A 26,368-nucleotide genomic window follows, 5' to 3' on the forward strand; every position below is an offset into this window, starting at 1 on the left:
GCCTATAAATGTAGCCCTAAACATTTGGTAAATATCATAAAAATATATTTTAACAAGAGCTAAGAGCTCATATGGCACTTGTGACGAGGCGAGAAGAGTTAAGAGCCAAGAGATCATTTGGTATGAGCTCTAACAAAATTCTATGAATCAATAAATCGATTTAAAAAGGAAAATAAGAGGCTTAATGCCGGTCAGGATTTAAAATAAGAGCTCTGATGTCCTTCTAGATATCAAAATTCATTAAGATCCGATCACCCACTGGTAAGTTATAAATACCTCATTTTTTCTAATTTTTCCTCTTCCTTCAGCCCCCCAGATGGTCGAATCTGGGAAAACGACTTTATCAAGCCAAATTTTGCAGCTCCCTGCCACGCCTATCAATTTTCATCGTCCTAGCACGTCCAGAAGCACCAAACTATCCAAATCACTGAATCCCTTCCCCCAACTCCTCCAAAGAGAGCGAATCCAGTACGATTCTGTCAATCACGTATCAAGGACAGTTGTTTATTCTATCCACCAAGCTTCATCCCGATTCCTCCACTCCAAGTTTTTTTCCAAGATTTCCCCCTCCAACTCCCCCAATGTCAAAAGATCTGGTCGGGATTTCAAATAAGAGCTCTGAGACATGAATTCCTTCTAAAAATCAAATTTCACTAAGATCTGATCATATATTCGTAAGATAAAAATACCCCAATTTTCACGTTTTCCAAGAATTCCGGTTTCCCCCTCCAACTCTCCCCAATGTCACAGGATCTGGTCGGAATTTAAAATTAGAACTTTAAAGCACAAGATCCTTCTAAATATCAAATTTCATTAAGATCTGGTAACCCTTTCGTAAGTGACAAATACCTCAATTTTCAAAATTACCCCCCCCCCCAAATTCCACCAAAGAGAGCAGATCCGGTCCGGTTATGTCAGTCACGTATCTTTGACAGGTTTCTATTCTTCCCATCCAGTTTCATCCTGATCTCACCGCTTTAAGTATTTTCTAAGGTTTCCGGTCCCCCAACTGCCCCTCCCCCAATTACCCTTGATCCGGTTGAGATTTAAAATAAGAGATCTGAGTTACGAGGTCCTTCTAAATATGAAGTTTCATGAAGATCCGATCACTCCTTCGTAAGTTAAAAATACGTAATTTTTTCTTATTTTTCAGAATTAAACCCCCCCCCCCCCCAATAGAGCGGATCCGTTCCAATTATGTAAATCACGTATGTAAGACTTCTGCTTATTTTTCCCACCAAGTTTCATCCTGATCCCTCCGATCTAAGCGTTTTCCATGATTTTAGGTTCCCCCACCCCAAACTTCCCCCAATGTCACCAGATCCGGTCAGGATTTAAAATAAGAGCTTTGAGACAAGATATCCTTCTAAATATCAAATTTCATTGAGATACGATCACCCGTTCGTAAGTTAAAATACCTCATTTCTTCTAATTTTTCAGAATTAACCCCTCCCCCAACTACCCCAAAGAGAGCGGATCAGTCAATCATGTATCTAGGACTTGTGCTTATTTTTCCCACCAATTTTCATCCCAATCCCTCCACTCTAAGTGTTTTCCAAGTTTTAGGTTTCCCACTCCCATCCCCCCAACCCCCAATGTCACCAGATCCGGTCGGGATTTAAAATAAGAGCTCTGAGACACGATATCCTTCTAAATATCAAATTTCATTGAGATCCGATCACCCGTTCGTAAGTTAAACATACCTCATTTTTTCTAAATTTTCAGAAATAACCCCCCCCCCAACTACCCCAAAGAGAGCGGATCTGTTCCATTTATGTCAATCATGTATCTAGGACTTGTGTTTATTTTTCCCACCAAGTTTCATCCCGATCCCTCCACTTTAAGTGTTTTCCAAGTTTTAGGTTTCCCCTCCCAAATCCCCCCAATGTCACCAGATCCGGTTGCGATTTAAAATAAGAGCTCTAAGACACGATATCCTTCTAAACATCAAATTTCATTGAGATCCGATCACCCGTTCGTAAGTTAAAAATACCTAATTTTTTCTAATTTTTCAGAATTACCACCCCCCCCCCCCCAAAGAGAGCGGATCCCCCAAAGAGAGCGGATGAGACATGATATCCTTCTAAATATCGAATTTCATTGAGATCCGATCCTCCGTTCGTAAGTTAAAAATAGCTCACTTTTTCTAATTTTTCAGAAATAACCCCCCCCCAACTACCCCAAAGAGAGCGGATCCGTTTCGTTTATGTCAATCATGTATCTGGGACTTGTGCTTATTTTTCCCATCAAGTTTAATCCCGATCCCTCCACTCTAAGTGTTTTCCAAGATTTTAGGTTTCCCCCTCCAACTCCCCCCAATGTCATCAGATCCGGTCGGAATTTAAAATAAGAGCTCTGAGACACAATATCATTCCAATCATCAAATTTCATTAAGATCCCATCACCCGTTCATAAGTTAAAAATACTTCATTTTTTCTATCTTTTCCAAATTAACCGGCCCCCCACTCCCTCCCCCAGGTGGTCAAATCGAGAAAACGACTATTTCTAATTTAATCTGGTCCGGTCCCTGATACGCTTTCCAAATTTCATCGTCCTAGCTTACCTGGAAGTGCCTACAGTAGCAAAACCGGGACCGACAGACAGACCGACAGAATTTGCGATTGCTATATGTCACTTGGTTAATACCAAGTGCCATAAAAACAAAAAATGTGCCTACTTCCAAAAGTTCCAGCCTGGACCCAAGTAAGTTTGAATCTTTAATTAAAACCCAAATTTTAATGCATTAAAGTTAAGATTTATTTTAATCTTCCTACCTTCCTAGGATTGGGAGGTCGCGGTAAGCCAGTTAGGATATACATCTTTCATTACAATCCTTCCCCCCGAAGAGAATTTCTGCTTATGGACATGGGAAGTTAAGTAAAAGTGATATAGAATTTAGGTTATATAAAATTTATTTGCTCAGACAGGAAGGATGGGGCGCAGAGGCAGGGAGTAGGGATCATGATGAATAAGGAAGTTGTTAAGTCTCTTTGGGAAAGTATTAATAATAAATTGCTGGTTGCTCTTTTTATGAATAAAAACTGCAGGGTATCAACCATAGCAATATATGCCCCTGTAGAACCTACTAATGTAGATAGTAGGGATTCAGGTGAATTTTACTTACAGTTACAGGAACAAATAGACAGTGTCCTTGACAGAAATATGTATTTTTATTAGAGGACTTTAATACTCAGGACGGTGGAACTAGGGAAAGATGGTATCCTAGCCTAGGTAAATTTGGTATAGGAAAAGAAAACAATAATGGTTACAGACTGCAACAATTTTATAGGTACAACCGTCTAGTTATTACCAAAACAGTACTTGGTCATAAAATGGTCCATAAGTTAACATGGTCTGAGAGGATAGATAAAAGATACTAAGGTATTCTGGAGTATTGTTATTGATGTTAAAATTAATTATCTCAATCTCGTAGTGTCTAGGTTTAATTTAAAACTAAAATTTAGGAAGGGTAACTACCTTCAATTAAGCTGTGACGTTGGTAGACTCCTGAATGAGAATTTGAGACACACTTTCCAGGAACAGTTGAAGACTAGACTGGGGAGTCTTAAGTATGACAACATAGAAGATGGATGGAAAGATTTTAGGGAAATAGTGCATGAAGTCACTGATGGTGTCTTAGTGAATAAAGCGTGGAAACATGGCTGACAATATTAGTGGATACTCTACGTTTAAATATAGAGAAGGAGGGGCTAGTACAAGAACTATTTGAGTGAAAGATAATATGAAACAGCATTAAAATACGAATTAAGGATGTGTGAAGTGGAGGCCATGGAACAAATTTCCAAAGATCTGGAAGATGCAGCCAGACGGAATAATAGCAAAATATTGTACTGACATGTTAATAAATTGAGAGGAAATCATCAACCTAGACATTTCCCAGTTAATGATAAGAACAGGGCCACAATTAGTGATGAAGAAAGAGTTAAAGAGACATGGGCAAAACATTTTGAGTATGTGTTAAACTGTAATAGAGTCACAGGAAAAGAGTTAAAAAATTGTGACACTTTTGATGTGAAGGGATATTTATTTAGAGAGGAAGAATTAGTAACAACACTGAAATGACTAAAAAATAATAAACCGCAGGTGCCGATAGAGGGGTAACTGAGTTTTTAACATATGGCGGTTGTGAAGCTATAGATAAACTACTGAAGATTATAAATATGATTTTTGAAAAAGGGGAAGTACCTAACGATTTCATGAAAAGAAACTTCCAAGTCCAAGAATCACACTTGAAAGCTTTTCAGCAACATTTTTTTTTTGCCTGAATATAAAATAAAGCAAATAAATTTGTGGAAATGTTCAAACATTAACTTGTTTTTAGACCGTTACCACAGAGTATCTTGAACTCCTATCCTTCAAATTCGAAAGAGTGTATCATAGCCAATTGGCTGCGGTAACTAAAAACGATATATAGTGGCAGAACATGCCGTTTTTAGTCGTTTCACGATGTGTTTCAGGACATTTCAAGATGTTTTTTTAAGACATTCCTTTCAAGATGTTTTCCTTCAAGATTTCTTTGTTTGTTACGCAGCAGGATATTGTTTACTTATGTTAAGGATGACGCAATCTCGCGTGACATACTAGACTTCAAGGGGGCCGTGGAGATTCCCCAGTTGTAGCAGAGGATAGCGCGCACGTGGGTGTTGTGTACGTTCACCTTTATGTTACGTAATAAGAGATTGTTTACTAATGTTAAGGATGACGCATTCTCAAATGACTCGTTATAGGTCAGGGTCCACTGGTCAAGTAGGGAATCTCTGGTTGTAGCTAGGGGTAGCACGCATATGGGGTGTTACATACGTACACCTGCATACTACGTAATATGAGATTGTTTACCTATCGCGCAGGATAGTCCAAATACAGGGAGATAATCGACTACTGAAAAATCTGTTACATTTAAAGCACACCTGCTTCTTACAATTCTACTTATTTTCTAAAGTAAGTCACACAGGTAAGTTATATAGCAGACGTTACATAGCATTGACTTTAGATATTTCATTACATGAATGATTACGTATTGAACTTCTATCCTGTAAGATGAAATCTAAAAGACATAAACTTTTTCATTGTACATACAAGTTTTCTTAATAAAAACGAATTCAAAAGCATTATTAAAACACAGAAAAAAGGCAATTAAAAATTCAACAAATGGAAAAAACAAAACGTGAAAAAGTGTGACACGCTGATGTAAGTTGACTTGGTGTACATGTGACATGGCTTTTAGATTGAGATGTCTTTTAGATTTCTTGTTCCGGGATAAAACTTCGATACGTGATCAATTATGTATTAAAATATGTAAAGCCGATGCTATGTAACATCTGCTATGTAACTTAACTGTCTGGCTCAGGTTAAAACAAAAGTAAGATTGCAAGAAGCAGGTGCGTTTCAAGTGTAACTAGTTTCCAGTAATCGATTTTCTCCCAGTATGTGGATTATCACAAACGATAGGTAAACAATCTCCTATTACATAACATACAGGTGTGCGTATGTAAAAACCAACATGTGCTTTATCCCCCAGTTAAAACCGGGGAATCTCTACTTGACCGGTGAAACCTGAGTCATGTGAGAATGCGTCATCCTAAACATTGATAAACAATCTCGTATTACGTAACATAAAGGTGAACGTACGTGACGCTCACGTGCGCGCTATACTCAGTTACAACCGGGTATTCTCCACAAGGCCCTTGAAGTCTAGCATGTCACGCGAGATTGTGTCATCCTTAAAATAAGTAAACAATCTCCTACTACGTAACAAGTAAACAAATATTGAAGAAAAAACGTCTTTAAAAAGTATCTAAAAACAACGTTTTTAAATGTGTTGAAACGTCTTGAAAAACGCCCTGGAGAAAAATGTATTATAAACTGTCTTGGAGTGTCTTGAAACGTCTTGAAGAAAAATGTCGTAAAACGTTTTGAAATGTTTTGAAAGGTCTTGAAGAAAAATGTCTTGAAACATCTCGAAGAAAAATGTGTTAAACAACGTCTTGAAATGACTTGAAACGTCGTGAAGAATGTCTTAAAGAAAACACTCCCTATGATATAAGGCTTATGTTTGCATCTTGACTAGCACCCTTCCCACCTGAACTCTAACGAGTCTTGTTATTTACCATACTGTCTTTAAAAGCCATCCTATGCGTGTCTTTAAAAGTCCTCCTATGTGTGTCCTTAAAAACCTTCCTATGTCTGTCTTTAAAATCTTCCTATGGCTGCCTTTAAAAACTTCCAGTAGCTGCCTTCCTGTGTGTGTCTTTATAAACTTCCTATATGTCATTAAAAACCTTCCTATGATTGCCTTTAAAAACTTCCTACGGCTGCCTTTACAACCAAGCCCTATCACATAACAACCAAAGAAATCATGATTTGGCGGTCCCGGAAGGTTATTTTATGAAAAAACAGTCTCTATTATGTAACAAAAAAACCACTGTACAAAGTAACCAAAGAAATCATGAAGTAAAGAAGCTCTGAAAGTTTTTTAAGCACTTAAAGAAAATATAAGGTAAATAACACTTGCATCTCGAAGAAAACATTCCCTGTGACGTAGGTGCACTATACCGTTACAGGTGCGCACGTAAGACCCAGGTTTGCGTAATAATGTCTTGAAGGACCAGTAGCTCCTTTTATGCACCCCCAATCTGTCTCCTTAAATTCAAAGGGCGGTCACTACTTATGATACCTTTTTGACTCAAGAGACGTCGACCAAACTTCCACACTTAGACTAGTAATTGAGAAGCGCCCAAGCGTTTGATTCAGCTTATAGAAAAGCTTTAGCGAATGACATATTCTCGTATAATATACCAGATAAATCCATTAAGGTGATTAGTGCTGTGCACGAGACTAGCATTGCTGCGTTTAAGGTAGGAAATGAGGTTAATAGCTGGTTTCGTATTAAATCAGGAGTTAAGCAAGGTTGCGTCCCATCCTCATTTATAGGAATCATGTTGATGGTCTTTGTCCTAAAGAGCACAGTGATTGCACTGGGAGAACACGAGGTCAATTGGGGAAGTAAAACTCTCGTAGAATCAGATTATGTGGATGGTCTATGTATCCTAGATGAAAGTGTGAGCAAAATTAATGGGTTTTAGGAGGTTTTTAAAATTCAGGGTGCAAAAATAAGTTTGATAATAAGTTAGAGAACTAAGTCGCTAAGACTAGGAATAAGTGAAGATGAAGAGACAATGCAGGGTGACGAGAAGATCGATCAAGTGGACACTTACCGAGGTAGTATCATTAGTAAAGACGATGTATGTAGCGAGGATGCTAAATTTAGGATAGCCAAGGTCCTAAGTGCTTTTTCACAGTTGAAAAAGTTTAAAGGAATAGGAAAACAAGTCTGCAAATCATAATTAAAATATTGGAAGCTAGAATGATGACAGTTATCAAGCATGGTTCTGAAGCGAGGGTGTTCCAGGGAGATTTGTGTGGATGTTTTCCAGAGAAATTACCTACGGACAGTTTGGGTACCCGTCTGACTGAACGTATCTCTAACAGTAAACTGTGCGAAAAATGTGGCTCCTTCCCGCTTTCTGAGGATACAATGATAGAAAGGTTGAGATGATTAGGACACGTTCTGCGGATGAAGAATGGCAGATTGCCAAAGATCGTCCCCGTCAGCCAACCATCTAGGTCTGAACGAAAAGCAGGTCGTCCGCAAACAAGGTGGGATTATGTAGTAAGGAAAAAATTAAAGTAAGTGGAAACTATTTGGGAGGGTGTAAAGAGGGAAGCTTTGAACGGAGGAGGAGTGTGCGCAGTTGTGTTGGCCTCAGACGTCTTGTTCTGCAGAGAGTTGTTAGTAGTAGTAACATTAGTATCTCTACAACACAAAACTTTCCTTTTTTGCGTGGCGATTCGAAACACGGAACCAAATGTGTTTCTGGGTCAGTATATTCAACTCTTTCTGAAAAAGAGGGTGTCTTTTAGACAAATACCTGGGGGGGAATTTCCCTATACCATAATCCACTCCATCGCAAACGCTGTGTGCATGTATGCTAGTAAACCATGTTAATATATTATTCTAGTATTTGGACATATCAGTGTCTTTGAAAAATTTTTTAGAAAAAAATAATAACAATGAAGCACTGAATTTTAAAGAAGGGTTTTCATTTCTAAGGAAATTCCTAAAAGGTCACCGAGACTGCAACCCCTTTTCTAATGCCAGAAACGTAAACTCACTTTTTGATGCGAAGAAGGCCTAGAATCCCTGTCAACTCTGGCTCCTTTCGGACACTATACCTAAGATGTTCCTTACAAAACGACAGTTCCTTACAGAACGAAAGACTTACCTAAAATCCATAAACCAGCAGCAGCCACAACAGAGTAAGAAGCAGAGCTTCCAAGCCCAGCCCCAACTGGTGCTTCAGACTTCACAACAAATGTGTATGGCAAAGGCTCACCAACCAGAATATTATATAAATAAATAAATGCAGCTACAGTTAAACTCTTTGCACTAGCACCATCATCTGGCCCGATCAAGTTCAATATGAGCTTCAGATTTTCATCAGATATTACCGTTGGTGTTTTAACATCAATGAAATGATGATTTGTGTCTTTCCAAATCTCTTTCAATTTCTCAACTTCCCATTTCTTCTCCACATCAAGCGACTCAAACTTTAGCTTAAAATAATTACCATCTGACGGGAAAATAGTCAGAGTAGTTCTTAAATCAACAGATGCAGCTAAGGCAAGTTTACCATAAACAACTGAATGTTCGCCAAAAAGGATCACTTTACCAGGGGCACTTACATTTATTTCCATATCTAAAAATAATCACTTTTGACGTGATTCCCACTGCTGAGGAGTCACAGTTTTCAACGTTAGTGCGTGAATTGTCTTCAGTTCTTCTTCTAAAATTGAATTTATTTGCCTAATAAAAGATAAGAATCATTAAAGTAAATTGAAATAAAGCCAGAAGCGATTATGAAAACTGGTTTCCTCTTTCCCCACAATATGTTTATTTGCGCAAACATAGATTTTAATAGACAATACAGTGTTGTCAGTGCTTGTCCTTTTTTAGATTATAATTTTTAGGGCCTATCCCCCTGCTCAAAATAGGTGTCCACTGATCCTCAAATTGAATCATAGAATCAGAGATGATTTTGAAAACTAGTTTCCTTTTTCTCTAGGCGTTTATTAGTGTAAATACTACGCAATTAAAGAATAATCATTTTTAACACAAGTCTTACTCCTGCAAATAGTTCTGTTCATTCTTAGGACAAATTTATTTGGAAAAAAAGATGAAAATAAGCTGCAGTCGATTTTGGCGGTGTAAACTGGTTTCCCTTTCCTCTCAGCCAATATTAGTGTGAAAACTGATTTTGACCTGGGGGTTCCTAATAAGGCTGACACAGGGTTTCCAGCGACTATTGTTTTCTATCCAGTATTAAGTTTCTATCCAATATAAGTATTGTTTTTCTAAGCCAAAATTAGTGTGAAGACAGATTTTGGCCTAAGGGATCCAAAACAAGCCGACACAGGGTTTCCAGCGACTATTGTTTTTTCTTTTGGGAAACACAGTCCAATAACCAACCATTTTTAGCACAACCTTTACTTCAAATAGCACAGTTACTTCTGCAAATAGTTTTTCGGTCTTTCTAAAAAACAATTTAGTTACCTAATAAAGGTCAGAATCACTATAATAGGTTGCCGTAAAATCAGAGGTGTTTAAAAAATCTGGACTCCTTTTTCTCCCAAACGAAGGTGAGAGGCACTGCTGTGGCACTAACTAAGCATACATCTATGTCCATTCTATGCATCTGTTAAGCCTACTTATTTTGGTTTGCATTTCCCGAACAACTTCTTATGGATCGGAGTGGTCCTGTAAAATTGGGAGGCGGCTGGAGAATGTAAATTTAATGGGTACTTATGAGTCAACAGTGATTTGAGGGCAACTGATCGCTTCCAATGCCTTTTTTTGCTACCCAGCTCCCGAGTAGCCCCCTAAGTAGGTTACCGTAAGTAGGCTACCTGATTAATAAGGTTCAGCAAGAACAACAAAATTGTTTTTGAACAATACATTTAAACGGCTGAAGAATGTAAATTTAATGGATTTTTATGAGTCATCAGTGATTGGAGGGCAACCGATCCCTTCCAATGCCGTTTTTTGCTATCCAGCTCCCGTTTAGCCCGCCAAGTAGGCTACCTTATCAAAATTCGGAGTCATTTGGTCAGAATAGTGAAGAGGTCTAGTAAATATGCCTCTGGGGATGACATGACTCTCATAGGACAGGGAAGAGGACCGTAAATTATGTAAATTGCAAATAGTTTGTACATGATTTTGTTCAGAAGAAAAAAAGAGTTCTTTGGTATCAAGTGGCTAGCAGCTTTAAGATATCTTTCTGTGAGTTTAAAGGATGATACTTTTTTGCCGGAGGGGGGGGGGATCATAGAGCCAAAAAAGGAGCCAATTTTTTCCTGTTTCTGAACACTATGAAACTTCTAGCCGAAAGTCCTTGGACAAGATAATGCGCAAAAAATAGTTTAATCACACGACACCTCTCACGACATATGGAGCAATGTTTTTTCTTGAAAATGTATATCCTTAATTCCTCTGGCTATGGGGGGGGAGGGCTAAGGTGACCCAACATAAAAGAAAAAATCTAGAAAATAATAATCAGAGGCAGCACTAGGGCGTTGCCTATATTAAATGCCATAAGGCTTCAATGTTTTTATTATTTTCCAGAAGAACTTCATGGAAGGGGGGTCGCACAAAATTCAAGGGGAGGGGCTCATTCGATCGTAAATCAGAAGTTCTAGTGCTCTTAATAAGACTCAAAAGTGATCGAAGGGCAATAGTCCCCCATAGCAACTTTTCCCCAAATACATCCAATCAAGCTTTTGAGCTAGTCATTTTGTCCAAAATTATCCAAACATCAGAAAACAAAACTCTAGGATCAACTAAACTCCCCAAGGACCCGGGAGCAAGTGTTGTAAGTTATGCCAGTAGTGATGCCTCAATCTATTTGACAAAACACATAGCCGCTACTCTTTTCTTTTAACCGTTAATCACAAAGAAGTTTAACCGCGATTACCTCAAGAAGCAAGTGTTATTGATTTTCTTCAAGATGCAGGTGTTTGTTACGTAATAATGATTTTTTTCTAGGAGATGCAGGTGCATGTTACGGAATAGGGAGAGTTTACTTTGATTGTTATGTAATAGACTTTGGTTGTTACATCATAGATTCTTATTGTTACGTATTAGGACGTATTAGAGTCAATTAGTCAAGCGGGGGAGCTTTATAAAGACATAATTCTACAAGACGTTTCAAGACATTTCAAGACGTTTTCTAAGACATTTTTCTTTAGTTCTTATGTAATAAGTAATGTTTACTTATGTTAAGAATGATACACATTAACGTGACTTATTTCATCAGGGGCCCGTGAGGGATCCTCGATTGTAAATGAGGTGAACACACACGTGGAATATTACATAATACTTAAAGTAATTTCATTTTCTTTCACTGCATTTTTGTTTTCAAGGCATTTTTTGCTTTCTGAGATTTCGTTTTTTTCAAGACGTTTTTCTCCGGGAACATTTATATTCCGACAATTTTATGTCCGCATTAGGATACCAAAGGGATTCCCCCTCAATATAATGAAGCGGTAACCAGTTGACCATGAAAGTCTTTCTAGCATTTTAATTCACTAATACATTCTACATGATAAAGCGGTTCCCAATCGGAGAATTCCCTGTCTCGCTTAATAGAATGATTAAATGGATTGCGTGTTTCCATATGGCTGCCATAATTGACATGCAGAGGGAAAAATCGATTACTAGAAAGTGCTTACATTTTATATGCACCTGCGTTTTAAGCAATGTTTTAAAGATTGTTATCAGATAATACTGGGTCATGTTCATAACGTATCTTTTTAGTAATAGTCTTTTGCTGTATTGGAACTTGAATATGCTATCAGAAATGAATTAATAGCAAGAGCATCATTATGGCTAGAATATGGTACACCTTCATATGCGTTAAAAAGTCATATGTACATAGGCTACAAAGTGCATAAATTGCGTAAACGATTACCTATCAAAGTTGTATCCTGAAATAAGAAACCTAAAGAGTGAAGGCTTTTTATTGGACATACAAAGTTTATTAATGAAAAAACATTATAAAATAATGAAATTACTGAAAAAGCAGTTAAAACTCAACAATAGCAAAAACTAAACGTGAAAAAAACTAAGAAAAATAAAATATAAGCAAAAAGCACGGTGAATTAAAGAAAGGTGGGAACCTTGCCAACCAATTCAAATGGGGGACACTAGCATTCAATCCCATCCCCCCCTCCCATCGAGCAATTCCAACAGGCTCCAAACCTAACCACCGGGGACCCTTAGCATCCAATACTATAAGGCCCCTAGAAACCAATGGGACCCTAGTGAGCGAATCTAGCGGGGCTCCTAGCATACAATTCTATCGGGGGCCCCTGACAAGCAATAAGTTTAAACTTTACTAAGAGTTATTTCAGAGAGGTCTTTATGAAAATGGCTCATTTCTTTCATAGGGTGTAGGATTTCAGTCCCCCTCCACCGAAAAATTCTTCTGATACTCCCACCCGAACTTTAAGCTGTAGAACATATTAGTCAAAGCAATGCACGCCACCATTGGAATATGTATATGACCCATAACATCCTTATGATACATATTATCATTCCTAAGACATTTTCTAGATATTTCCTTGATGAAATTATCCTTTAAATCTATTGGCTCGGGTTTTTGCAAGCCAACCCTCCGTGATACACCATCGGCTCGGGTTTTTGCAAGCCAACCCTCCGTGATACACCATCTCAATTCACGCCACCGTGCCTAACTACTACTGACCCTCTGGGTCAGTCATCCTTCATCAGTAATCCTGATAGCACCCCCTCATCATTCCTATTTTTCTACAAAAATAACCATTTATACTAGAAACAATCATTTATACTTATAGTAAAATTCACAACAGCGATGACTCCTAGCAAATTCACACCAGCATGGCATACAATGGCTAGCATATGGCGCCCTCTGGCATGCAATAGTACACCTAGAGCCTTTTCAGACATTTTCCACCAAAAATTACTGTTCACACTAGAATCGATTGACGCCAGTTTGGCACACTGTAGCCTATGTTGATTTTTTCTGTAAATTTTTCTTCATGAAACTTGTTGCATGTGGATTATTTCTTCAAGAAACTCAATTTATCTTGATTTATGTCATCGAGGAACTTTTTTATATTTTTATTTCTTCTTCATGAAAATTATTCCATGTTGATTATTGTCTTTGTGAAACTTGTACATTGATTTTTCTCCTTGTGAAACAGGTTTTATTCGTGGAGCTTATTACATGCTGGTTTTTGTTCGTGAAACCTAATTTATCCTTATATTTTTATCCGTGAAACATGTTGGATGTTTATTTTGTTCGTGAAATTTGTTGCAGGTTGATTTTTCAACCTGCAATTAATTTCTGATCATTTTTTTAATATTGCTGGAATATCCCCTCCATAGATCTAATCTATGAATTTCTTAGAGAAACTCTTCAATAATTAGTTAATTCCTCCTTCATAGAAATTATATTACCCCATGAAGAATTCCTCCATGGAAATATCCTCCAATGTACCCAATCCCCCCGATCCCCCACATAAAAAATCCACCAGAAAATGTCTGTATACTTCCCAACAACCATATGTAATAACCCAATAGCCATATGTTTACTATATGTAAACAAAGGGCAAAGTTCATAACTTGCAGCTCTTCCCCCGGGGACTGTGGGGGATTAAGTTGTCCTCAAAGACAAAGTTATTAGATATTTCACTATGCTGAACAAAATGGCTATCACAAATTTGATCCGGTGACTTTGGGAAAAAATGAGCGTGGGAGGGGGCCTAGTTGCCCTAAAAATTTTTGGTCACTTAAAAAGAGCCCCAGAACTTTTTATTTTCGTTCGAATGAGCCCTCTCATAAATTCTAGGAAAAATGTGTCGATACGGTCAACCCTGGAAAAAAAACAAATAAACATACATCCATGATCGTTGCTCTGGCAGAAAATACAGAATTCCACATTTGTGCAGATAGGAGCTTGAGACATCTACTCCCTGATTCTTTGAATCTGATAGTGTGATTTTCCTTAAGAATCTGTCACTTTTAAGGGATGTTTTCCTTTTTTTCAAAAATGGGGCATTTTTTCTCAGGCTCGTAACTTTTGATGGGTAGGACTAAACTTGATGAAACTTACTTATTTCAAATCAGCATAAAAATCTGATTCTTTTGATGTATCTCTTGGTATCTAAATTCTATTTTTATAGTTTGATTACTAGTGAGCTAGTTTGATATATCTTATAGTCACAAGCCTAATCCATGAAACCTAAATTTGAATGAGAATACGTAAAGCTTCTAATTCTAATCAAAGGGCCTTTGTGTTTCGGGATTCGTTTTTAAATGGGCCAAAAAGTAAAACCTTAGCGTAAAGAGCGTAACTAAAGTAAAACCTTAGCGTAACTTTACACAACCTGAATCATACATCTTAGTACTACCAAATAAATGATAAACAACTTGGCGAGCCCTTTATTTTTTTTATTATATTCGAGAATCAATTTTTTAATTACCTTCACTTCGTTTCTTACTACTGACTCTCCAAGTTAAATTTTACTCGCAATGCTTAAATTTAATTTGCAAAGAGACAGTGTATGATTAAAAAAAAAAGTATCATTCTATATATAGAATCTTTAGTATATAGGTGTATATTCAATACATACGAACAGAACACATAATGCGTAGAATGCACTTCATCATAGCACATAATTACAAATATAATGACAAAGATTTTGTAGATCGAGAAGATATATATATATACTAGCTGTTGGGGTGGCGCTTCGCGCCACCCCAACACCTAGTTGGTGGGGGCGCTTCGCGCCCCCCCCAAGCCCCCCCGCGCGCGTAAGTCGTTACGCGCCATAATAGTTACGCGCCATTGTAGTTGTGTCCCTATGTCCCACCTGTGAATATAGATATATATATATATATATGGTTTTAACTACGTAAAACTTGCGAATATACAACATTCTTTGCTGTCCCATTGTCTTTGCATATAAATAGATTGTCAGGTTATCCCCCTGTTTCCCCCGGTGTCCCCGTTGTAGTTGTGTCCCTGTGTCCCGGTCGTCATTTATATTCCCTGTGTCCCGGGTCCCGGTCATCATTTGTATCCCGGTGTCCCGGTCTGTATATACATTCGTTTTTTAGTTTTGTTTTTCTCCTTTATTTTTTTCCTTTTTTTTTCTTTTTTAGCTTATTTAGATTTTTAGATTTTTTAGTTTTTTTTATTAGTTTTTAGTTTTTATTTCTTTTTAGTTTTTTTGTCCCGGTCGTCATTTATATCCCCCTGTTTCCCCCGGTGTCCCCGTTGTAGTTGTGTCCCTGTGTCCCGGTCGTTATTTATATTCCCTGTGTCCCGGTCGTCATTTGTATCCCGGTGTACCGGTCTGTATATACATTCGTTTTTTAGTTTTGTTTTTCTCCTTTATTTTTTTCCTTTTTTTTTCTTTTTTAGTTTATTTAGATTTTTAGATTTTTTAGTTTTTTTATTAGTTTTTAGTTTTTTTTTCTTTTTAGTTTTTTTGTAGTTTTTACCTTCTTTTTAGTTTTGTTAATTTTTTTTTTTACTTGTGTCCTGGTCGTCATTTATACTCCCTGTGTCCCGGTGCTTTGTTGATTGCTAATCGAACATTCCTTTTGTCCTGGTCGCTTTCTCTTTGAGTGTCGTCATTTATTTTTTTCTTTTTTAGTTCTTTTAGTTTTTACCTTTTTTAGTTTTTTTTTAGTTTTTAGTTTTTTTAGTTTTTTACCTTTTTTTAGTTTTTTTAGTTTTTTAGCTTTTTTATTTTTTTTATTAGTTTTTAGTTTTTTTGTAGTTTTTGCCTTTTTTTTAGTTTTTTGTCCTGGTCGCTTTCTCTTTGAGTGTCGTCATTTATTAGTTTTTTCCTTTTTTTTTTTAGTTTTTTATTGGTTTTTACCTTTATTTTAGCTTATTTTTCAGTTTTTTCCTTTTTTTTAGTTTTTTTTTATTTTTTATTTTTTTTAGTTTTTTACCTTTTTTTAGTTTTTTTAGTTTTTTTAGTTTTTTAGCTTTTTTACTTTTTTTATTAGTTTTTAGTTTTTTTTTTGTAGTTTTTGCCTTTTTTTAGTTTTTTCAGTTTTTTTTTTAGTTTTTTATTGGTTTTTACCTTTATAGTTTTTTTAGTTTTTTAGCTTTTTTATTTTTTTTATTAGTTTTTAGTTTTTTTTGTAGTTTTTGCCTTTTTTTAGTTTTTTCAGTTTTGACGTCACCTAATCCAGTTTTTTCAGGTGACGTCACCTGACACATCCATCCACACATCCATCCACACATCCACAGACAGACAACTTATTTTTATATATATAGAAGATAGATAGATATATGTATATCTATATATATAAAAATAAGTTGTCTGTCTGTGGATGTGTGGATGGATGTGTCAGGTGACGTCACCTGAAAAAACTGGATTAGGTGACGTCAAAACTGAAAAAACTAAAAAAAGGCAAAAACTACAAAAAAAACTAAAAACTAATAAAAAAAATAAAAAAGCTAAAAAACTAAAAAAACTATAAAGGTAAAAACCAATAAAAAACTAAAAAAAAAACTGAAAAAACTAAAAAAAGGCAAAAACTACAAAAAAAAACTAAAAACTAATAAAAAAAGTAAAAAAGCTAAAAAACTAAAAAAACTAAAAAAACTAAAAAAAGGTAAAAAACTAAAAAAAATAAAAAATAAAAAAAAACTAAAAAAAAGGAAAAAACTGAAAAATAAGCTAAAATAAAGGTAAAAACCAATAAAAAACTAAAAAAAAAAGGAAAAAACTAATAAATGACGACACTCAAAGAGAAAGCGACCAGGACAAAAAACTAAAAAAAAAGGCAAAAACTACAAAAAAACTAAAAACTAATAAAAAAAATAAAAAAGCTAAAAAACTAAAAAAACTAAAAAAAGGTAAAAAACTAAAAAAACTAAAAACTAAAAAAAAACTAAAAAAGGTAAAAACTAAAAGAACTAAAAAAGAAAAAAATAAATGACGACACTCAAAGAGAAAGCGACCAGGACAAAAGGAATGTTCGATTAGCAATCAACAAAGCACCGGGACACAGGGAGTATAAATGACGACCAGGACACAAGTAAAAAAAAAAATTAACAAAACTAAAAAGAAGGTAAAAACTACAAAAAAACTAAAAAGAAAAAAAAACTAAAAACTAATAAAAAAACTAAAAAATCTAAAAATCTCAATAAACTAAAAAAGAAAAAAAAAGGAAAAAAATAAAGGAGAAAAACAAAACTAAAAAACGAATGTATATACAGACCGGTACACCGGGATACAAATGACGACCGGGACACAGGGAATATAAATAACGACCGGGACACAGGGACACAACTACAACGGGGACACCGGGGGAAACAGGGGGATATAAATGACGACCGGGACAAAAAAACTAAAAAGAAATAAAAACTAAAAACTAATAAAAAAAACTAAAAAATCTAAAAATCTAAATAAGCTAAAAAAGAAAAAAAAAGGAAAAAAATAAAGGAGAAAAACAAAACTAAAAAACGAATGTATATACAGACCGGGACACCGGGATACAAATGATGACCGGGACCCGGGACACAGGGAATATAAATGACGACCGGGACACAGGGACACAACTACAACGGGGACACCGGGGGAAACAGGGGGATAACCTGACAATCTATTTATATGCAAAGACAATGGGACAGCAAAGAATGTTGTATATTCGCAAGTTTTACGTAGTTAAAACCATATATATATATATATATATCTATATTCACAGGTGGGACATAGGGACACAACTACAATGGCGCGTAACTATTATGGCGCGTAACGACTTACGCGCGCGGGGGGGCTTGGGGGGGGCGCGAAGCGCGTATAAATGACGACCAGGACATAAGTAAAAAAAAAAACTATCTATATATATAAAAATAAGTTGTCTGTGGATCTGTGGATCGTGGATCAGGTGACGTCACCTGAAAAAACTAGATCAGGTGACGTCAAAACTGAAAAAACTAAAAAAAGGCAAAAACTACAAAAAAAACTAAAAACTAATAAAAAAAATAAAAAAGCTAAAAAACTAAAAAACTAAAAAAAGGCAAAAACTACAAAAAAAAACTAAAAACTAATAAAAAAGCTAAAAAACTAAAAAAACTAAAAAAAGGCAAAAACTACAAAAAAAACTAAAAACTAATAAAAAAAAATAAAAAAGCTAAAAAACTAAAAAACTAAAAAAACTAAAAAAAGGTAAAAAACTAAAAAAACTAAAAACTAAAAAAAACTAAAAAAATAGGAAAAAACTGAAAAATAAGCTAAAATAAAGGTAAAAACCAATAAAAAACTAAAAAAAAACTGAAAAAACTAAAAAAAGGCAAAAACTACAAAAAAACTAAAAACTAATAAAAAAAGTAAAAAAGCTAAAAAACTAAAAAAAAACTAAAAAAACTAAAAAAACTAAAAAAAGGTAAAAAACTAAAAAAAATAAAAAATAAAAAAAAACTAAAAAAAAGGAAAAAACTGAAAAATAAGCTAACATAAAGGTAAAAACCAATAAAAAACTAAAAAGAAAAAAAGGAAAAAACTAAAAAAAATTTTCATCTAAAAAACTAAAAAAAACTAAAAAAGGTAAAAACTAAAAGAACTAAAAAAGAAAAAAATAAATGACGACACTCAAAGAGAAAGCGACCAGGACAAAAGGAATGTTCGATTAGCAATCAACAAAGCACCGGGACACAGGGAGTATAAATGACGACCAGGACATAAGTAAAAAAAAAAATTAACAAAACTAAAAAGAAGGTAAAAACTACAAAAAAACTAAAAAGAAAAAAAAACTAAAAACTAATAAAAAAACTAAAAAATCTAAAAATCTAAATAAACTAAAAAAGAAAAAAAAAAAGGAAAAAAATAAAGGAGAAAAACAAAACTAAAAAACGAATGTATATACAGACCGGTACACCGGGATACAAATGACGACCGGGACACAGGGAATATAAATGACGAAATGACGACCGGGACACAGGGAATATAAATGACGACCGGGACACAGGGACACAACTACAACGGGGACACCGGGGGAAACAGGGGGATGTAAATGACGACCGGGACACCGGGACAGGGAATGGTCGATTAGCAATCACCATCAACAAAGCTCAAGGGCAATCATTAGAATCATGAGGTATAGATCTGAATACAGATTGTTTTCCCATGGACCATTATATGTTGCATGTTCAAGAGTCGGTAAACCTGACAATCTATTTATATGCAAAGACAATGGGACAGCAAAGAATGTTGTATATTCGCAAGTTTTACGTAGTTAAAACCATATATATATATATATATATATATATATATATATATATATATATACTAGCTGTTGGGGTGGCGCTTCGCGCCACCCCAACACCTAGTTGGTGGGGGCGCTTCGCGCCCCCCCCAAGCCCCCCCGCGCGCGTAAGTCGTTACGCGCCATATTAGTTACGCGCCATATTAGTTACGCGCCATTGTAGTTGTGTCCCTGTGTCCCACCTGTGAATATAGATAGATTTATATATGTGTTTCAAACTACGTAAAAATTGCGAATATACAACATTCTTGGCTTTCCCATTGTCTGTCCATATACAAAGCCGTATGTACTAATAATGACGTCATATGCAAACGTTCTTTTTACAAACAAACAAACATGCATACACACAACTCGTTTTTATATAGATAGATAGATAGATAGATACAATACAAATTAACTACGTAAAACTTGTGAATATACAACAGTCTGTTCCGAAATACAACTAACTTCGTAAAACTTGAGAATATACAACATTCTTCGCTGTCCAATTCTCGCTGCATATGAATAGATTGTCAGGTTTACCGACCCTCGAACATGCAACGTACAATTGTCCATGGGAAAAACAATCAGTATTAAGATCAATACCACATTTTTCTAATGATTGACCTTGAGCTTTGTTAATGGTGATTGCAAATGCTAATCGAATTGGGAATTGCAATCTTTTAAATTGAAAAGGCAGATCTGTTGGAATCATGGGAATGCGAGGAATAAGAACAGCCTCACCCTCAAAAGGCCCTGTCAGGATTGTGGCCTCTATTAGGTTTTCCATTGTTTTTTTTACGGCAAGTCGAGTGCCATTGCAAAGCTTTGGTGGGTTTATGTTACGTAACAATATTATTGGTACGCCTATTTTTAGTTGTAGCACGTGTGGTGGAAACCCTGAAAGATCTATGGAATTTAAAAATTCAGATGGATAATTAACCGCTTCATTTGGTTCCAAAACTGTGTCGACTGACTTGTAAAGGACTGCCTGGTCTTGAATCTTGGTCAAAACAATATTGTTGATTTCGTGGACGTCTATATTCTTGGGTGCGAGAATCGCTCTTTCACTTAGCCATTTATTATTTTTATAATTTTTTAGAATATTCGGAAATATATTTTCAATCAATTCATTTTTGGACGTCACTAAATTACAGAAATCAGCAGGTAGTTGTATACGTCCTGAAATTGAGTCTACTGGGAGCTTTCCGTTTCCCATTGCTAGCAATTGATCTGAAAATGTTTGACCAGAGTCATCGTTTTGCAATCGGACACGCATATTTGTAGTTAATTTTAATGTTTTTACGTGTGCCCATAAATTAGAATTTTTCAGGCAAGCATTCATTTCGTCTGCAGGAGTTGATCTAGGTATTATAGGTAATGTTTGCCTGAAATCTCCTGCAAGCAATATTAATGTGCTGCCAAAGGGTTTCGAATTCCCTCTTAAATCTTTCAAGCATTGATCCAGAGCCTCGAGCGATTTTTTGTGTGCCATTGTGCACTCATCCCAAATAATAAGTTTGCATTGCTGCAATACTTTACCCATCCCAGATGATTTGGAAATATTGCACGTGGGAGTTTCTGTAGAATGCAAGTTCAGAGGCAATTTCAAAGCGGAATGAGCAGTTCTTCCACCAGGCAGCAATGTTGCGGCTATTCCGGACGACGCAATTGCCAACGCTATATCATTTTTAGATCGAATTGATGCCAGAATCAGTTTTATCACAAACGTTTTACCAGTACCTCCTGGCGCATCCAAAAAGAAAATTTCTCCAACGTTGTTATCGACACAATGCATTATCGTATCATAAATGTCTTTTTGTTCCGACGTTAACTTGGAAATGTTATTTTGTACATACGACAATAGATCACTCGTACTGTAACTTTGTTCACGATCCAATTCTACACATGTCGAAACAGCAGCGATACGGTTAGGTGAAGGCATTCCCAAACCCTGAAGAGGTTTGTTTGCCATACTTATGCAAATATCTTCTATAACAACTAAAGTGTAGTTATAAATTTCTGGTGTAAAATCAAAAGTCATGTCTGACGTCTCTAACTGTTTTCGATGAAGTATATCTTCGGACATTTTTGACTTATATTTTTCCCATAACTCTGTAGGAGCTGATGGAGAGCAAGTTGTTAAAATGATGCCAAACAATGCACGAATTTGACTTGGGGTTGACGTTTCGCACGCGTCATTGATGCAGTTATCCCAGTGTTGGTCATTCTCCAATAAATTCAGAGCTTGGCATGCACTACGGTAAGTGTCATGTATAGTACCATTTACAGTCCTCAAATACTCAAAGGATGTCGGACCGGGTACATTCACCAAAAGCAGGCGTAGAAAGAAGCATTCATGTTGATTGGGGTGAACGGTGTAGAGTCTTCCTATCGTGGTATCTTTGAAGATGGTAGGTTGGCCGTCGACTGACTTACCCTGTTTTCGACGTTCAAATACTTTATTTTTAGTATTCCACGTGTAATACGAAGGCACTTCAGTATACAGCAGTTTTTTCGCAAAAGAATCATTTTTGCAAAGCGAAAAAAAAGCTGTTAATGTTGTATCCGGTGGATTCAGGACTCTTTGTTGCACGTTGGTTTCCGTGAAATAAACACGTTGACCATTCTGTAAATGTACCGCTAAGTGAACAACAGCTGGACTACGTTCATGTATCGGAAATGAAAGAATTCGCCAAACAGCTTCATTACTGCTTATGTATCTTCCAGCCTGATATTCTACGATTTCATCGAAATCTTTGATTTCGGACTGCAAGCCAAAAACTGCCATGTCACTGCCTTTGTTGACGTATTTACATATATATTTTATTGCCTTTACGGAGTTACAGTATTCAACGTTTATATGTGCATTAAATGTTTTGGATAATAAAGGGGAATATGGAACAACCCACTGGTTATCTACTTCGATGGTGGTACCGTTACGCTTCTTTATTATTGCTGTTTTACCGCCATCTTCAGTAGATCTTCTTCTATATTGTGGGTAACCATCATTGCCAGTAATTGTTGTGGGTACTAAAAGTCGAGGATATTGCTTTGTGCACCTTCCTTTGGCCATGCATGGTGAATTTTCGTTCAGTGCACCGCAAGGTCCATGTATCATATTTTTTACAATAATATCATGTAACCCCTTATCGACATTTTTATCAGGTATTTCAGCGGAAATCACATCATCAATTTCGTTTGAAGTAATTTTTTTATGTAGCCAGATTAGTATATGTGCGTGTGGCAAACCTCGTTTTTGCCATTCCACTGAGTACATCCAGCATCGCACTGACCCAAACACTTCATGTTTTACAAGGTAGTTTATCAGTGATTTCAACTTTTGCCGGAAGACACGTGCCGTAATGTCATGCCTATGAACCGCCGATTGTCCTTGAAGTAAAAGCTGCAGTATCTCGTCCCAAGATTGATTACATGTAAATGTAATAAATAAATCTGGACGACCATAGAGACGAACATACGCAATAGCATCTTGAGCATATTCATGCATATGACGTGGACTGCCAGCATATGACGAAGGTAAAATTGTTAATCTTCCAACGTTTGTGGTATTACCGTCATTTATAACTGCATCTCGCAAATGAATGTATTGTTCAGAGCGGAGCTTGGTCTGATTCAGGCGGATATATAGCAAACGTTCTGATTCAATTTTTGCATACATATCCACGACAAATTGGTGAAACAATTCACGGCATTTTAAAATATAATTTTCTTCATCCTGCCGAATCATTAGTCTATAGGAATAATAATGCATTGCACTGCATTTCTTATTCATTTCTTTGTTAGTGGCTGGATTCATCAATTTAATATTAAAGTGATAGCCGTCGGCTCCATCCCAAAAAATGATAGGATATTGTAGGGCATCGTAGCATCGATGAGTTTCAGCAATTCTTAACAACTGGGCGTTTCGCTTATGTAGAATAATATCTCGAGGTAAAAACTGATCACCGACCATAACGATTGCCACTTCGTCGATAGTCGGAGCATTGTATCTACGCACATGTTGGCCAGGAGGCGTTTTGTCAGCGGAAATAACAATTTTATGAGTATCAGTAGGCATCAAATCGATGGCTGTTTTGAACAGACGCACTAAATTATTATTTTCGTGGAAAAGATGTTGCAATTGGGAAACGATTGTCCTTTCAACGTTGGGAGAAATTTCGCAACGTGCATTCAATTCAGAATTTCTATCACTGATGAAGTACAATTGTAAAAATTTATGATTCTCGCCTAATAATGGTAGAAGGGACCCTGCTTTATGATAAATTTGCCCTTTTACTTTAAAAGTAGACATAAATTGATCTGGATTTTCGATTTGGGCTCCAAACGACGTCATTTGGAAACATGAGTTGTATTGTCTGATTTTTGACAAAAAACGCTTAGATTCTGACGTAGTTCCAGTAAGGAAAGTCTTCAATGGCTCTGGTGGTGCAGCCAATAGAGGAAGTTTAACTTTTCCTGAGGCGCAACACATTCCCATTGTTTCACCATTGAATTTCAAGGCCTTGCAATAGGGACAAATTTTGGACATTGTCCCGATTTGAACACAGCTACTCAAGCTATAATCATCGACTGGGTTGTACCTGAATGCCAGGCGATAACTTTCAGATTGCTCTGATTCCTCGGCACGCTTTCTTTTCTTACTTTCTCTATCAGCAGCAAGCCTGATTTCCTGCTGGTCTTTTGATTCCTCGGCACGCTTTCTTTTCTTACTTTCTCTATCAGCAGCAAGCCTGATTTCTTGCTGTTCTTGTAATTCCTCGGCCCGCCTTCTTTTTTCACATTCTGTTTTAGCAGCAAGTCTGCTTCTGCGTTGCTCTGGTAGTTCCTCGGCATGCTTTCTTTTTTCACTTTCTCTTTTAGCAGCAAGTCTGCTTTCGCGTTGCTCTGGTAGTTCCTCGGCATGCTTTCTTTTTTCACATTCTCTTTTAGCAGCAAGTCTGCTTCTGCGTTGCTCTGGTAGTTCCTCGGCATGCTTTCTTTTTTCACATTCTCTTTTAGCAGCAAGTCTGCTTCTGCGTTGCTCTGGTAGTTCCTCGGCATGCTTTCTTTTTTCACTTTCTCTTTTAGCAGCAAGTCTGCTTTCGCGTTGCTCTGGTAGTTCCTCGGCATGCTTTCTTTTTTCACATTCTCTTTTAGCAGCAAGTCTGCTTCTGCGTTGCTCTGGTAGTTCCTCGGCATGCTTTCTTTTTTCACTTTCTCTTTTAGCAGCAAGTCTGCTTTCGCGTTGCTCTGGTAGTTCCTCGGCACGCTTTCTTTTCTGACTTTCTCTATCACCAGCAAGTTTTCTGGCATAGACTCTTTGAGCATCTTCATCAGTCATTATAAACTTAAGCATTAATAGAATTCTACACGAACATCCGTCTTATATAACTTGAATGACGTCACGCCTTCAAAGCAAAAATGATGCCTTCAAAGCAAAAATGATGGCAGCTAATTTCATGACGTCAGCCGAAACATGACGGCGAACATATGTCTTATATAACTTGAATGACGTCACCTTCAAAGCAAAAATGACGGCAACTAATTTCATGACGTCAGCCGAAACATGACGTCACCTGACACATCCATCCACACATCCATCCACACATCCACAGACAGACAACTTATTTTTATATATATAGATAGATATATATATATATATATATATATATATATATATATATATATATATATATCTATATTCACAGGTGGGACATAGGGACACAACTACAATGGCGCGTAACTATTATGGCGCGTAACGACTTACGCGCGCGGGGGGGCTTGGGGGGGGCGCGAAGCGCCCCCACCAACTAGGTGTTGGGGTGGCGCGAAGCGCCACCCCAACAGCTAGTATATATATATAAAAATAAGTTGTCTGTGTGTGTGTGTGTCTGTCGAGTGACGTCATGTTTGTGTGTTGACTGACGTCATGTTTTCGACTGACGAAATTACAGACCGGGACATCGGGACACAAATGACGACCGGGACACCGGCACATAGGGAATATAAATGACGACCGGGACACTCAAAGAGAAAGCGACCGGGACACAAGGAATGTTCGATTAGCAATCACCATCAACAAAGCACCGGGACACAAATGACGACCGGGACACAGGGAGTATAAATGACGACCAGGGACATAAGTAAAAAAAAAAACTAAAAAAACTAAAAAAAAGGTAAAAACTGCAAAAAAAACAAAAAAGAAAAAAAAAGTAAAAACTAATAAAAAAACTAAAAAAGCTAAAAAACTAAAAAAACTAAAAAATAAAAAAAAAATAAAAAAAAATAAAAAAAGGAAAAAAATAAAAATAAAGGAGAAAAACAAAACTAAAAAAAAAAAAATAAAAAAATAAAAAGAAAAAAAGGGGAAAAATACAAAAATTTATTTCATCATATACCATTTCAAAAACGAATGTATATACAGACCGGGACACCAGGATACAAATGAAGACCGGGACACAGGGAATATAAATGACGACCGGGACACAGGGACACAACTACAACGGGGACGCCGGGGGGCACAGGGGGATATATAAATGACGACGGGGACACAGGGAATGTTCGATTAGCAATCACCATCAACAAAGCTCAAGGGCAATCATTAGAATCATGAGGTATAACTAAAAAAAAAACTAAAAAAAGGTAAAAAACTAAAAACTAAAAAAAGACCAATTCAAAAACGAATGTATATACAGACCGGGACACCGGGACACAAGGAATATAAATGACGCCCGGGACACTCAAAGAGAAATCACAGACTGGGACACCGGGACACAAATGACGACCGGGACACAGGGAATATAAATGACGACCGGGACACAGGGACACAACTACAACGGGGACGCCGGGGGGCACAGGGGGATATATAAATGACGACGGCGACACAGAGAATGGTCGATTAGCAATCACCCTCAACAAAGCTCAAGGGCAATCATTAGAATCATGAGGTATAGATCTGAATACGGATTGTTTTCCCAT

At 36.6% G+C, this 26,368-nt stretch overlaps 2 protein-coding genes across 5 annotated transcripts in view; both read right to left on the reverse strand.

Annotated features, from left to right (window-relative positions):
• LOC136032911 (uncharacterized) overlaps positions 1–26,368 on the reverse strand; it is a 155,906-nt gene that overhangs the window by 68,401 nt on the left and 61,137 nt on the right. The gene's annotated exons all lie outside the window — the stretch shown is intronic.
• LOC136032914 (mevalonate kinase-like) overlaps positions 1–26,368 on the reverse strand; it is an 86,573-nt gene that overhangs the window by 31,384 nt on the left and 28,821 nt on the right. For all 4 annotated transcript variants that reach the window (XM_065713370.1, XM_065713372.1, XM_065713371.1 and 1 more), the window contains one exon: positions 8,304–8,884. In XM_065713370.1, the coding sequence (XP_065569442.1) occupies positions 8,304–8,775 (472 nt within the window). In that variant the 5' untranslated portion in view covers positions 8,776–8,884. The remainder of the gene's footprint in view (positions 1–8,303; positions 8,885–26,368) is intronic.

This window comes from Artemia franciscana, chromosome 11 (genome assembly GCF_032884065.1).
Source record: "Artemia franciscana chromosome 11, ASM3288406v1, whole genome shotgun sequence".
Taxonomy (NCBI): Eukaryota; Metazoa; Arthropoda; class Branchiopoda; order Anostraca; family Artemiidae; genus Artemia; species Artemia franciscana.